General features: G+C 38.9%; 1 protein-coding gene across 1 annotated transcript in view; it reads left to right on the forward strand.

Moving 5' to 3' along the window:
• AMHR2 (anti-Mullerian hormone receptor type 2) overlaps positions 1–13,742 on the forward strand; it is a 744,441-nt gene that overhangs the window by 143,877 nt on the left and 586,822 nt on the right. Inside the window, exon 3 of the mRNA XM_044082197.1 lies at positions 2,284–2,439. Within this exon, the coding sequence (XP_043938132.1) occupies positions 2,284–2,439 (156 nt within the window). The remainder of the gene's footprint in view (positions 1–2,283; positions 2,440–13,742) is intronic.

Genomic DNA, 13,742 nt, shown 5'->3' on the forward strand with positions numbered 1-13,742 from the left:
TCCAACGCAGAAATTATGCCGGTAAATCCCTCTTTGCCAGCATCATTGCTAAAACCTGGAACACACTACCAAGCCAAAAAACTTCTACCACATCCTTTATTCATTTCAAAAAACTCCTGAAAACCCACTATTTAAGTGACTGGCTATGTTCATGTCACTTACCAGGCTAACCCAAACTAAGAGAAAGTTTCTGTGTATAGCTAAGTATAAACAGTTCCCCTGAAAGCTTGTGAACCTGTAGATATTTACTTGACAAAACTTATATCTGTAAAAATAATACAAATGCTGTTTTAAGTTATGTACGACAATGATTGCCTACTATCTTCTTCTTTGACTTTCAGCTTTTCTAGGTTAGGGGTCACCACAGTGGAACTCCGGTCCACTCATGATTGGCAGTGGATTTTTACGGTGCCGAGTTGCCAGACCGACACCCAACCTTCAACAAAGGGACACCCATTCATGCTCGCACCTACCTGCATGTCTTTAACGTCACTCGACCGTGGGGAGGACATGCAGATTCCACTTGACTGTCAGTCTAAGTTTGTAGTATATACTGCCCTCTGTCAAAATTGTCCTGCCTTCTATATCTGTAAGGCCAAAAGAAGGTTTAGCGAGCGAATATCCGAACACCTTTACAGAATTAACAGAATGAAATAGGAGCATGCCCTAGCAAGAATTGTTAATCTCTAACATATTGTGTATGTCTGCTATAAGTATGCTCTATTCTTTTTCTCTTCTCTCATGTACTGTACTGTATTGTGGAGCTTTTCTCCCCAGGCCTCTGCTGAAAATGGACCTGTGTCCAGTCGGACTTTTCCGGTAAACAAATGTAAAATAAAATAAATACAGCTAATGAAACATTTACAGATAAGCTCCATGATATTTGTAATTGGCTTGTCACAATGTTTCAAAAATGAAAAGACATAATTCAATACAGAAATGTCAACATTTACATAAAGTGAATATTTTTGTTATAAACTCAATTGTAGGTTTAACATTTCAAAATCTATAGCTACTAGCCATGAGTAGGTTAGGAAAATATTATGCATGGAGAGGGTAATAGTATATTTGAGATTGGAGAGTATAGTACAATAGATATTAGAGGGAAATTTAGTTTTTAGTAGGGGAGGGATTGTTTTGGGTAGGATGAAGTAATAGTAGAGGTTGTTGGATGAGTCAGTGCAAGGTGGGATTTTGTAACATTTATTATTACTTTTATCTACTGTTATTTATACTGTCTTTGCTATCTTAAATTTTCTGGAGCTTTTCTCCCCGGGTCTCTGCTGAAAATGAACTCCTGGCCCAGTTGGACATTACCCAGTAATCATATGTAAAATAAATAAATAAATAGAATAATTTGGAAAATGTGGTTGGCAAGATGCAATCAATTGTTCTGTAATATAAAATGTTATGAATATGAGTTAAGAAAGGAAGCTGAAATATGGATTTGGATGAAAGGGTGGGGGATGAAGAGTCGAAATGTTAAAAAAAAATCAGCAGTGTTTTGATGTTTAAATAATGAGACTGAGTTATATAAATACATAAATAGATATTTCCTATTTTTATTTGAATGTAAATAAGTTTTGATACTCCCCTATTCCATTTGATAAGTGCCATAGGATGTTTTACATATATGTGAGCCACTACTAACTTGAGTAAATAGGACCTTGGTTTAACATCTCAGCTAAATGATGGGAAACTCTTAAGTACAGTCCCCCCTCCCCACCATGCTGCACAGCATTATCTGCAATGGCAGAAACTAACTGAATTACCTGGAGTAGGAACAGAGTCAACAATCTTATGCTCTCCCAGCACCAAAGGCAAGTATGTTTCATATTGACCCACTGACGTGACTCATGTCATGTGTGTCACAGTCGGGGCTTGGTGGTGCTGCGGTAGCGTTGTCGCTTTGCAGTAAGACGCTGTCCGGTTCGATTCTCAGCTAGAGCGTCGTCTGCGTGGAGATATGCGTGAATGGGCGTACCTTCATTGAAGGTTGTACGTCAGGGCTGGTAACTCGGCACGTAAAAATCAACTACCAATCATTAGCGGACCGGAGTTCTGCTGTGGCGACCCCTAACCGGAAAAGCCGAAAGACACAACAACAACCACAGAGCTGGAGAGAAGTTGCTGATTTTTAATTTAATTTCGTTATGTTTTAGTTTATTTTCTTAAACTTTCTAAGTGAAGTTAATTAATAATGCTGTTCTCTACCTATTTTATCCTGTGTGTGTTACTCTTCATTAAATGCCATCAATTTTATAGCACTGCTTTTCTTCCTAGGATGCTGGTTTGATTTTCGTCAGAAACTTGACTGTCCTTCTTCCAACTGTATTCCAGGTGTAGATGAAAGGTTTGGAATACACTATTCTTGTTACTGCAGTTCAGATCTTTGTAACAGGAACTTCACTGTTTACCCAACCCTTGACCTGCCAAATGGTAAGTGTGATAGGATTATGCATATCCTGTAAGATTCAACTGTCCACAGTCCGTTATGTGGAATACTTTAGTGCTTGCTTACTAGAAACATATTTTAAGCTTTGTCTCAGGACTGACACAATCATTACTGTTTTTGTGTTTTTTAATAAGCTGTATGAGACTGTTATCACATTTATGAAATATATATATATATATATATATATATATATATATATATATATATATACAGATAAAAGTCAGGAAATACAGCTAGATCATGTGGACCCTTTTTACAACATACCAGGTAACTTGCATGTTTGTGTGTGTCACAGGCAATACCTATTAATGCTACATTCCAGCTTGCTTCTGGTTGTCACCTGTTACTTTTGCCATATTTTTTGTGTTGCACAGCATTATTTATTTAACATTTAACTGTGTAAGTTGGGTGGTCCAAAGTCCTTTTTCAGCCAAAATGTAGGCCAGACAGACAAATACAATGCATAAAGACAGGTACACAAATCACAAAATTATTATAATAAAGTTACAGTTAGCAATTATGGTTAGATAAAAACAGAGCTAAAATTTGTACATTAGCTATTCTACATAACAGTATACTATGCCAGCTATAACAAATTCACAAGCAAAGATTGTCATTACGCTTTTTCAGTGCAGAGTAAAGAACGTAGTGATCCAGGGCCGTGGTTTCAGTACTGTAAATAACCTATCCATCCACAACCCATTTTGCACATGGGGCTGGATGTTACGTAGTCAGTAGTGTGATTAACCAGCTTCTCTAAATCCGCTGCACTTGTTCTGAATAGCAGGATGTTTTCACAGCAATTTCTTGAATGAGTTCACATTCTCCAACAACATAATATCAAGGACTGAGTTCTAGGGGTAGGAGCATTTTTGAAAAGTGACCTTTCACAAATTGAAAGATAAAAGGTGATCTCTGTAATTGTATAGAATCAGAGGTAGTTTCCATATTTATTATTAATCTGTATTTATTGTTTTAGAGGTTTCCCTCTTAAAAGTATACTTAGTTGAATGGTAGCTTACATCTACATTTGTAATGAAGAGGTGTGCGAGTCTTGTATTCTGGGATTTATATGTGAAATTTAATATGCATCTGTATCTCAATGAACACCTACATAAACTGCTAAGTAGAAACAGGAAAAAAAATCTAACAATTTCTTAGTCCAAACTACTTTTCTGAGTGTGTATTAAATATCTACATGTATAAGTCAGAGTTCAAGATGAATTTTTGTACAAGCAAATTCCAACTTGATGTTTTATAAGAATAATAAGCCACTCTAAATTCTTCACTAGCAGATCCCCGACTGGATTCACTACAAAACACGTGCAACACATAGCTCACAAAGCCAGTGTGCCGAACAGTCACAGCCCTTAAGGCTAAACAACACACCTGATACACTTGTAATAGGTGACTCTATCGTCAGGCACACTGACGTCCCACTCACCAGGCTGAACAAGGAGAAGGTCACGGTGAGCAGCCTGTCTGGCGCTAGGATCCGCCACATAACACAAGCACTCAGGTCACTCCAAGGCAAGTACAAATATGACTCAGTCATTGTCCATGCTGGTGTGAATGACCTGAGACGTACCTCCCTGGACTACATCAAAGAGACATAGAGGAGCTCTCTGAGCATGTAGCCCAGGCTGGTATGACCCTGACCTTGAGTAGCATCTTACCCTCACCAAGAATGATGCCACAGTATGAAGACAAGATTATCAATTTCAACAATTGGCTTAAGTATTGGTGTCATTCAAAGGGGATCCAATGCCTGTCAGCCTGGGATGACATGCTCGACAAGCCACGATGCTTCGCTAGGGACGGCTTGCACCTGTCACCCCTGGGCTTTCGGTTATTGGCAAAGGCTCTTGCTACCCCCATAGTGCCTTTTTTAGGCAAGGCTCAAAAGACAAACCCACCTCGATAGGTATCACAAGGGATATTAAACTAAGAGTAATGCTACTCAACGCCAGAAGTCTAAACCTCAGGATGCAAGCACTCGAAACTCTCCTTAGCATGGAGAACATCGATATCTGTGCAGTAACAGAAACCTGGTTCAAGGCTCTGGAGAGCACCCCAGCACTACCAGGTTATACCTCATACCATGCTTTTCGGCCCCAAAACTTGGACCGAACCACAAAAGGAGGGGGAGTATCAATATTCGTCAAAGATACCCACACCTCCAGGTTGGTGGCACAGCACGAAGCATCAGAGACTATCCATGTGCAACTAACAGTGGGTAAAACTGCCTTCCAGTTTATAGCCTGCTACAGACCACCCTCCCAAACCCAGGAACCCCACTCGGCTTTCCTGAGAACACTGGAAAATATGAAGGTCTCTCCAAACACCATTATATTGGGTGACTTCAACTACCCAACCATAGACTGGGAGCATTACTCTAGCTCCAACACCCTAGCCCAAAGGTTCCTAGAATTTATAAACTCAAATGCTATGGAACAACTTGTTACCACTCCCACAAGAGGTGAAAACATACTGGACCTGATCATCACCAACATGGGGACTCTATGCTCCAGACCAGAAGTGTATCCCTCACTGATAAGATCAGACCATAAACTAATCTCACTGGATATTCACATCCCGACCCCACTCCATGCCCAGAAAACCACAGTGAAAAACTTCTCTAAAGCAAATTTCACACTCCTCAAAACCGAGGTGGAATCCTTCAAAGCCCCCGGGCCTGTGGATATCTGCCCAGACCACAAAATCCTTTATAAACACATTCTATGAACACCTTCAGGAATGCATGGATCATGCAATCCCAAATAAAACCAAGACCCAATCCTCCAAAGGCAGACGTCCTGTCTGGTGGACCCCAGCCATAAACAAACTATACAATAGAAGGAGGAAGCTACTACATGATAAAGCAAAATCCCAAAAAGGGAAGGCATCTCTGATCAGTATTAGCAAAAAACTACGGGCACTCATAAAATCGTCTAAGGTCAGCTTCGAGAGAAAAATCGCACAGGACTCTAAGGATAATCACAAGGCTTTCTTTAGTTATGTTAGGAACCTGGGTGGGAATTTCCAGATATGCTCAGAATTAGTCCAAAATGACAAAAAATACACCGAACCCACAGACATTGCCAACATCCTAGCTGACAGGTTCAGCGCAAACTTCTCCCCCCCCCTCCCCACCAAAAGGGCTAATATCTATCCCAGCAGAGTGCTGCACCCCTGACATCTCAGATGCTCAGGTAAGAGCTGCCCTCTCCAAAGCAAGAAACACAGCATCAATGGGACCAGACAGTGTCCCGGGCTGCGTCCTACATGAACTCCAAGAAGAGCTAAACCCAAACCTAAAACTACTGTTCAATCTCAGCCTTACTACAGGATATGTACCCAAAGAGTGGCGTACAGCAACAGTGGTCCCTCTCCACAAAGGTGGTGCCTCAACGGATCCTGGAAACTATCGCCCCATAAGTCTCACTAGCTTGGTCTGCAAAGCTATGGAAAGGATCATCATGGACATTATAGATAAAGATATTGGGGACCTACAGACACTGGATCCTACCCAGTTCGGCTTTGTTAAGGGCAGATCCTGCCTCTTAAACCTGGTCAATTTCTTTGAAACAGTCACCAAGGCCATTGACAAGGGGAAGGTGGTCCACACAGCCTACCTGGACCTCGCAAAAGCCTTCGATACAATACCCCACTCGGGCATTATAGATAAGCTCACCAGCTTAAATATAAACCCCTATGTCACTAGATGGGTTGCAAACTGGCTCAAGGACAGAACCCACATGGTTAGAATAGCTGGAGCCATGTCAGACTCCAAACTAGTTACAAGTGGCGTCCCACAAGTCTCAGTCCTGGGACCTCTCTTGTTCGGTATATATTTCTCGGAGGTACAGGCCAACATGGAAGGACTGTGGCTGACCAAGTTCGCAGATGACTGCAAACTGGGCGTCATTATAGACTCTCCAGCCGACACAAGCATCCTCCAAAAGGGCCTCATAGAAACAGACAACTGGTGCCAGAGCCATGGCCTCAAGCTAAACGCCAAAAAGTGTATAGTCATCCCCTTTGGCAAAAACAAAGTGCCCACAAATTACCACATAGGTGGTAATCCATTAAGTACAGAAGAAGTAATTAGGGACCTGGGGACCCAAGTTGATAGCAATCTCTCATTTGACAACCACGTGGCCAAAGTGGTTAGAAAAACATTTTATATAGCCCACCTAATCATGAAGGGATTCACATCTAGATCAGTGGAGGTCATCGTGCCTCTTTATTCATCCCTCATCAGGCCCATAATTGAGTACAATGCCCCTTTTGGGATGTACCTTACCAGACACCTGCAGCAACTGGAAAGACCCCAAACGTACCTTACCAAGAGGATCAAGGGGCTCAAACAGATGCCGTATGCTGCCCGGTTAAAGAAACTCCAGCTCTACTCAGTGGCATACCACCTGCTCAGAGGCGATCTGTGGTGATGTATAAAGCCATGTCCAACTCGGAATTAATGGGCATGCTGCACCTCAGAAAATCCAAATCCCATCGAGCTATGCGCTCGAGGGACTTGAACCTCAGCACTGAAATAAATAGGACATGCTGGAGGGACAGATTCATAACCCAGAGGCTCCCTTCACTCTGAAATAAAATCCCAGTCCAGGTTAGGCAGAGTCCCTCATTGACTCTCTTCAAGAGGAATCTTGATGAGTGGATGGGAGAGCGTAGGTTTACCCTGGGTATCACTTCTGTGTCACTGTTAAACAGAGGTACAGTATACTAACCTCGAAAAAGGACATAGCAAAATTAATTTAAAATGGGTGGTGAAAGCCATACACACTCTTGCTAGGCTTATAAATGCCCTAGGGCAGATAGCCTAGTATGAACCTATGAACCTATAGATAACTGAATCATAAAATCCTGAAGCAAAAACACTGAAAAACTATTAATTCTGAAACCATTCTTAACAAAATATACTCCTGGATTACAAAACAAATATTATGGATGTTGGTTATTATAGTACAGTATCTTGTCCTAAATATAACTTATTTTGGTAACTCAGGGTAGCCCACCTTGTGATGTCCTGATCTTCAAGTGGGCACACTAAGAGATGCATGGGTGAAATCCATGACATTAGTAGGTGTGCTTTTTGGGGGGATGGGGGTGTATATTATTTCATTGAAATGCCATTTGTGTTTTGGATTTTTACTGTTGCGATTCAGTCTTCTTGATGCTTCCTAATAAGAAAGTACCAGGTCAGTCCAAAAAATTACTTTACTTATTTAAGTGAGTACATTTTCCCAAAGTGTCCAGGTTTGTTCATTTTTCTTTCATATTAAAAGAGTTTTTGGTAGATGCTGATCATTGTTATGCAAATATTCTTATAAACGGACATTTATAGACAATGACTAGAATGACATGTACAGTGCAAGACGCAATGAAAAGAATTTTCTTAAAATTGATGAGCAGAAAATAAGTAAGACAGAAGAAAACATATAACGCACATATGTATGCGTGTGTGGTCTGAAGTAATGTGGACTTATGATTTGAAGGGGTATAGGTTATGATCCTCTGATTCACGCTGCATTTATTTATTCATTGTTGATGCGTAACAACAACTATTTGGAGTGATTGAATGTGTAGCATTGAAAGGGGTTTGTATATATATATATATATATATATATATATATATATATATATATATATATATATATATATATATATATATATATATATATCCTTGTTTGAAAGATGCTATGTTTTAAGCAATGCATTTGGTACACTATTTATTCTGCCATGTTTAGCTTTAGTCCTAGTGCTATATGATCCATGCTGTCATGCTAGTGACATTATTTAGCACTGGATGAGTTTGGTCTCACCCAAACACATAAGGAACATCAGATCGCATTTATGGGTGTTTCCATAAGAACCCAGTGATGGCCTTAAACGTTTTATAAGTTGTAATTATGATAGTCGCCAGTGAACAATATTAATTTTGAGATCAGTTATGGTGATAATGTATATTTATACATAATATCTGCTAATATGAAGAGATTTGATTATTTTTAACTTTATTAATATGGAGAAAAGGGTCCTCAGCTATTTGTTGATGTTAATAATATGTTTGTTATGGGCCAATCGGGGATTGTAGGGGTGTCTCTATCACAGTACCTCCAGGACATGCCTTTATCTGTAAAACCATTCCTTTATTTTAGACCATGCTATGAACATTGATTGAAGGGAATGTTTTAGGTTTTATGTAAAATAATTGCAGTAATTTTAGATATTCATTGGTTGAAAGGATTGTGTCTTATAGATTTGATTGGTTGGAGTAGATTTAAATGTTCTCTGATTATTATATTATGTTGAATCTGAAGAAGGATAGATGCTACTCGAAAGTGCTCATTTTATTTTTATCTGTTATATGAGTACATTTTTTTTATTAAATTCGTTTTATGCATATAGCCATCGTGATCACGGTTATTTGCTGTTGTTTTATATATATATATATATATATATATATATGTATATATATATATATATATGTATATATATGTATATATATATATATATATATATATATATATATATATATATATATATATATATATATATATATATATATAAAATATGGGTGTACTTGAGTAGACCAAAATTCCATTAAATTGAATTATACTTAACTGAGATGACAATACAATCTAAAAAAACAAGCCAAACCTAGGGTTCCAACCCAGCTGCCTACCTGTCAACCTTAGAGACCATGTACCCACATTTCTAGTTGGAAGAAGAGTTCATATACAATCTTGCATACCCTTCAAATACACACATGCTAAGAAAAACTTCTTACCTGACCTTCAATTACTACTACACTGTGATTGCTCCCCATTAAAAAACCTACAACTGGACCTTGCAGTAGAATTCTTTAACAACAAATTTCTAGACATCCTAAATCTTGTCCCCACCAGAAAGATTCGACCTAAATCCAAACGGTTACCATGGCTTTCTAATGAAACTAAACTTCTAATTAAACAAAGAGACAGAACCTGGTCTCATTTTCAATCCACCAAAGACAAAAATGATCTTACTGCATATCAGCAATTAAGAAATCAAACTAAGAAACACATCAACGATGATAAAAAAAAAAACTTACTTCCACACCTGTTAACAAAAATACACAAACAACCCACAAAAGTTCTGGAAGAATATCAACAACCTCATTACCCTGGAAAAACCTCCACCCCACTCCTTCACATCCAACACTTCTGAATCCTTAGCCTCACAATTCAACTCGCACTTTGTTTAGGCAGGAGGTTATAAAGTTTATAATCACCAAAATCTACCACTTATAGTCCCCTCACCTGTCAATATGAACACTAACTCTTTCTCCTTTAAACTCGTACAGACTGCTTTTATTAAAAAAGCTCCTAAGCAAACTAAAACCCTACTGCCTTGCTGCCACCCAGCTACCCAATGAATTCCTAAAAGTATCTGCTCCATCCATCACCTACCCTATATCTATCCTTATCAATCACTCCATCTCTGAACAGTATGTGCCCTACCTCTGGAAAATCTCACATCATCTCCCTTCACAAGGGTGGCCCCTCTAATGACATTTCAAACTACCGCTCTATAGCTACCCTTAGTCAAAATTCTAGAGAAATCTATTCACCAACAACTCCTGTATCACCTGACTACTAATAACCTACTTTCCGGCTCTCAGCATGGCTTCAGACCTAAGCATAGTACTAACATAGCAATAGTAAGTTTTACAGACACTATTGGTCACCTCAAAAATGATGGACAAATAGTCTCTGCAATTTTCTTAGATATGTCAAAAGCTTTTGACACTGTATCTCACCAGCTACTACTCAGTAAACTTGATACTTACAATCTTAATTCATCATCCCTAACATGGTTTCTCAGCTAGCTGTCAAATCATCAACAGGCTACAAAATAGGAGAACAATCTCTCCCCAGTTCTGCCAGTATCCACCGGTGTTCCCCAAGGATCCATACTTGACCCCCTTCTCTTTGTTATATTTACCAACAATCCAAATACAGTAACAGAACTTGCCACAATAATACAACATGCTGATGATTCCTCTGTAATCTGCTCTACCCCTTCCCCCAAGCACTTCAGGCAAAAATCATTCCAGAATATAGAAACCTACATCTCCAACCATCAACTCATTCTAAACCCAAATAAAACTAAGTTAATGATCTTCACAATCAAATTTTCCAAGACCAACTCCCTACCTCTATCTATTCATTCCTTAAATGGAACCAAAGTTGAACCTACAAATCAAACAAAACACTTAGGTGTAACAATTAGTGACAGGCTAAAATTTGATATTCATATCTGCCTAACAATCAAAAAAAGTCCATGCCAAACTTGATACTATCTATAGGGCCAAACCTTACCTAACATACCAAGCCAGACTAGCCACAGCAAGATCTTATTTACTGCTGTACTACTCACTCATCTTCACCAACATATGTAAGGCTGACCTTAATATACTTGAGTCCTGCTATAACGAAATAGCTAAATTTGCCACTAATCATCCTCGTAGATCTCACCATTGCTCTACTCTCCATCAACTTAAACAGGCTGGAACCAGTCTAATACTGAACCAGCTTACCTTCACCCACAAAATAATTCACAACCCCAGCAACTGCCCAGCACTTTATAACTTGGTCCAACCAAATATCAACAGTAGGTCACTTAGGTTGTCAGACAGGTTATTGCTAAAATTTACCCAGTCTTGCAAATAACGTGGTGACTTCCTCTATTCCAGTAACATAGCAAACACCTGGAATCCTCTTCCTCAGGACATCCAGAACAATCGAAGCTTGCCTTCTTTTAAAACAAATTAAAAGAATATCTCAACAACTGGCTCTGCCTCAGTAATTCTCCTGGACAATTTCTCTCCCATTTCTCAACAACCATCTCCAGCACCTTAACCATACTCCTATCTCAAATGTTTTCAAACTGTTTTTTTGGTTTGCTACCTGACATATTTTTTTTTTCATTTTTTTCTTTCTGTTCTATCTGTTTTAGTTTTTTCCTGCAGATATTTGATTTCTGAATGATGCCAATACCCCTGTTTTATATTTTGCTCAGTTTGTTTGCTTTGCTATCTAACCGATATTTTGATTACTCAGTTACTCAATACCACTGTTCTTATGAAATGCTCTATGTTTGCTTACTTAAATAGTTCTGTTAGTTGTATATAGTTTAGCATACATTTATTCTTGTTACAATTTGTTTTTGTTACTGGAGCTTTTCTCCCCAGGTCTCTGCCCAGATGAACACTACCCGGTTAACAAATGTAAATAAATAAATAATACCAAAATCTTAGTTTAAGAACATTCACATCACCGGATTTTTACCTAGAAAAGGAGGCAGTTGGCCAACATGGGGAAATGTGCCCTTTTCCCAACTATAGTGCAATCTCTGGTTTGGTATATTTAGTTAGGGGTGTTGTGGGTGGGTTTGACATGTTTCGGTGTGTTTGTTTTTTATGCTGGCCAACTGCCTCCGATATTATGTGTTTGTGTGTGTGCAGTGTTAGGAGAGGTTTCATCCATGCTATGCAGGTTTCACATTGGAGGTGCATGGGCATCCAGTTTCACCTGCAGCATTGTAGAACATTCTTGGGTATATCACTACGACTGTGCCTACAATAAATGTAGCTACATAGTTTAACGTTGGGTACAAGGCCTACACTTAATGAGTAGAAAGCTATGTAATATTTTACTAGGCATGAAGCAATGATGTAACTGAGATGTGCATAATTGTAGTGAATCATGGGAAGTGCATGTGTGCTGTGTAGCTACATTGATCTCATACACCTCACACACTACCTGGCATGTCATGTAATGGTAGCCCTCCTGTTGTCAAACCTCTGTGACTGTGGGCCAGGTAAGTGCATTATGTCTGTGTGTGCAGTCTATGATACTCAGTACATCATGGAAGTTGGCAGCATTGTAGAAGGCACACACTGTGTTTAGCTCTGTGGTATGCTAGGAACCATCTATGTCCTTCCACATGTAGAAACATTATGTTAAGAGCTTGTTGAGTATTCTAGAGGTTGAGGCCTATAAAATACCCAACACTTGTCCTGTTGGTCACAGAAAGGTTATTGTAGATAATATAGAAGGAGCTATATTGGTCTCCACAGGTATGGAAAGGCCATGCAGTCATATGATTCTTTGTGTGGGTGACATGTCAGCCAAGGCCTGTATAACATTCTGATCAATTCTAAAATGATCAATGATCACTTGAGCAGTTGAAATTGTAGTAGGTCACCCATTGACAGTGATGCTTCTATTGGTGCCAGATACCCCTCCCTCGCTGTTTGTACCTGTAGGAATCAGTGGCACTGATAGCTATGTATGCTATTGTACGACTCCTGTTGCTGCTACTGCTTAAGGTACTTTTGCTGTCTGCACCTCCAAGATGGTCAGTGTTCTTTACCCTTCTATAATTAGGCATACATTAATGCACCATATTTTCAGCTGGCATACATTTCCTTATTATTAGGACAGCATTTCCCAACCCTGATTCATTTATATGTCATTATGCAACCATTTGCATATATGGCTAATGGTGATTCAGAGGTTTGTGTAATCTGATGAATTCTATTTTGATCAGTTAAATAACAAAAGTGCTAACTGTGTTAGAAGTGTTTATTTTTGTCTTCACTGTTCCCACTTTCTTACTGTGACTTAATTTCTGCTTTATTTACTGATTGCATAGTTTTACATTTGAATGCATAGCTTTTGTTGATATATTGGCTATAGACGATAATATTCAATGCAGTGCATTGAGATGAGATGCTTTAATAACCCCCCCCCACACACACACACACACACACACACACACGTGTGCGCAGCCCTTCAGTAGTCCTTGAGACTGTGATAATTTACATAATACAGTAAAGAGTCAATTATCCAAATGTCGATTATCAGAAATGTCAGTTACCTGAATGCAACCTTCCAAAGTTTTCAAGTTGGAAAAATCATAAAGTCTGAATCTGTAAATGTTATATGCATTCACTTGTGCTTGTTTTTTGAGCTTGTACTACAATAATATACTGCACTGTTTTGTACTTACAATAAATTTGTTTTATTTTTCTTGCTTAATGTTCATCAGAAACATTTTTAGAAGTTTTTTATCTGATTCAGTTATATGTTTGATTATCCGAACTACCGTTGGTCCCAATTAGTTCAGATAATTGACTCTCTGGTTTACAATATGCCTATATGGAGCAGAGAGATAAAGCCTAGATTACAACTGAAATGACCTAAGACTGAGTAGC

This window comes from Protopterus annectens, chromosome 9.part0 (genome assembly GCF_019279795.1).
Source record: "Protopterus annectens isolate FY-2018-M chromosome 9.part0, PAN1.0, whole genome shotgun sequence".
Taxonomy (NCBI): Eukaryota; Metazoa; Chordata; order Ceratodontiformes; family Protopteridae; genus Protopterus; species Protopterus annectens.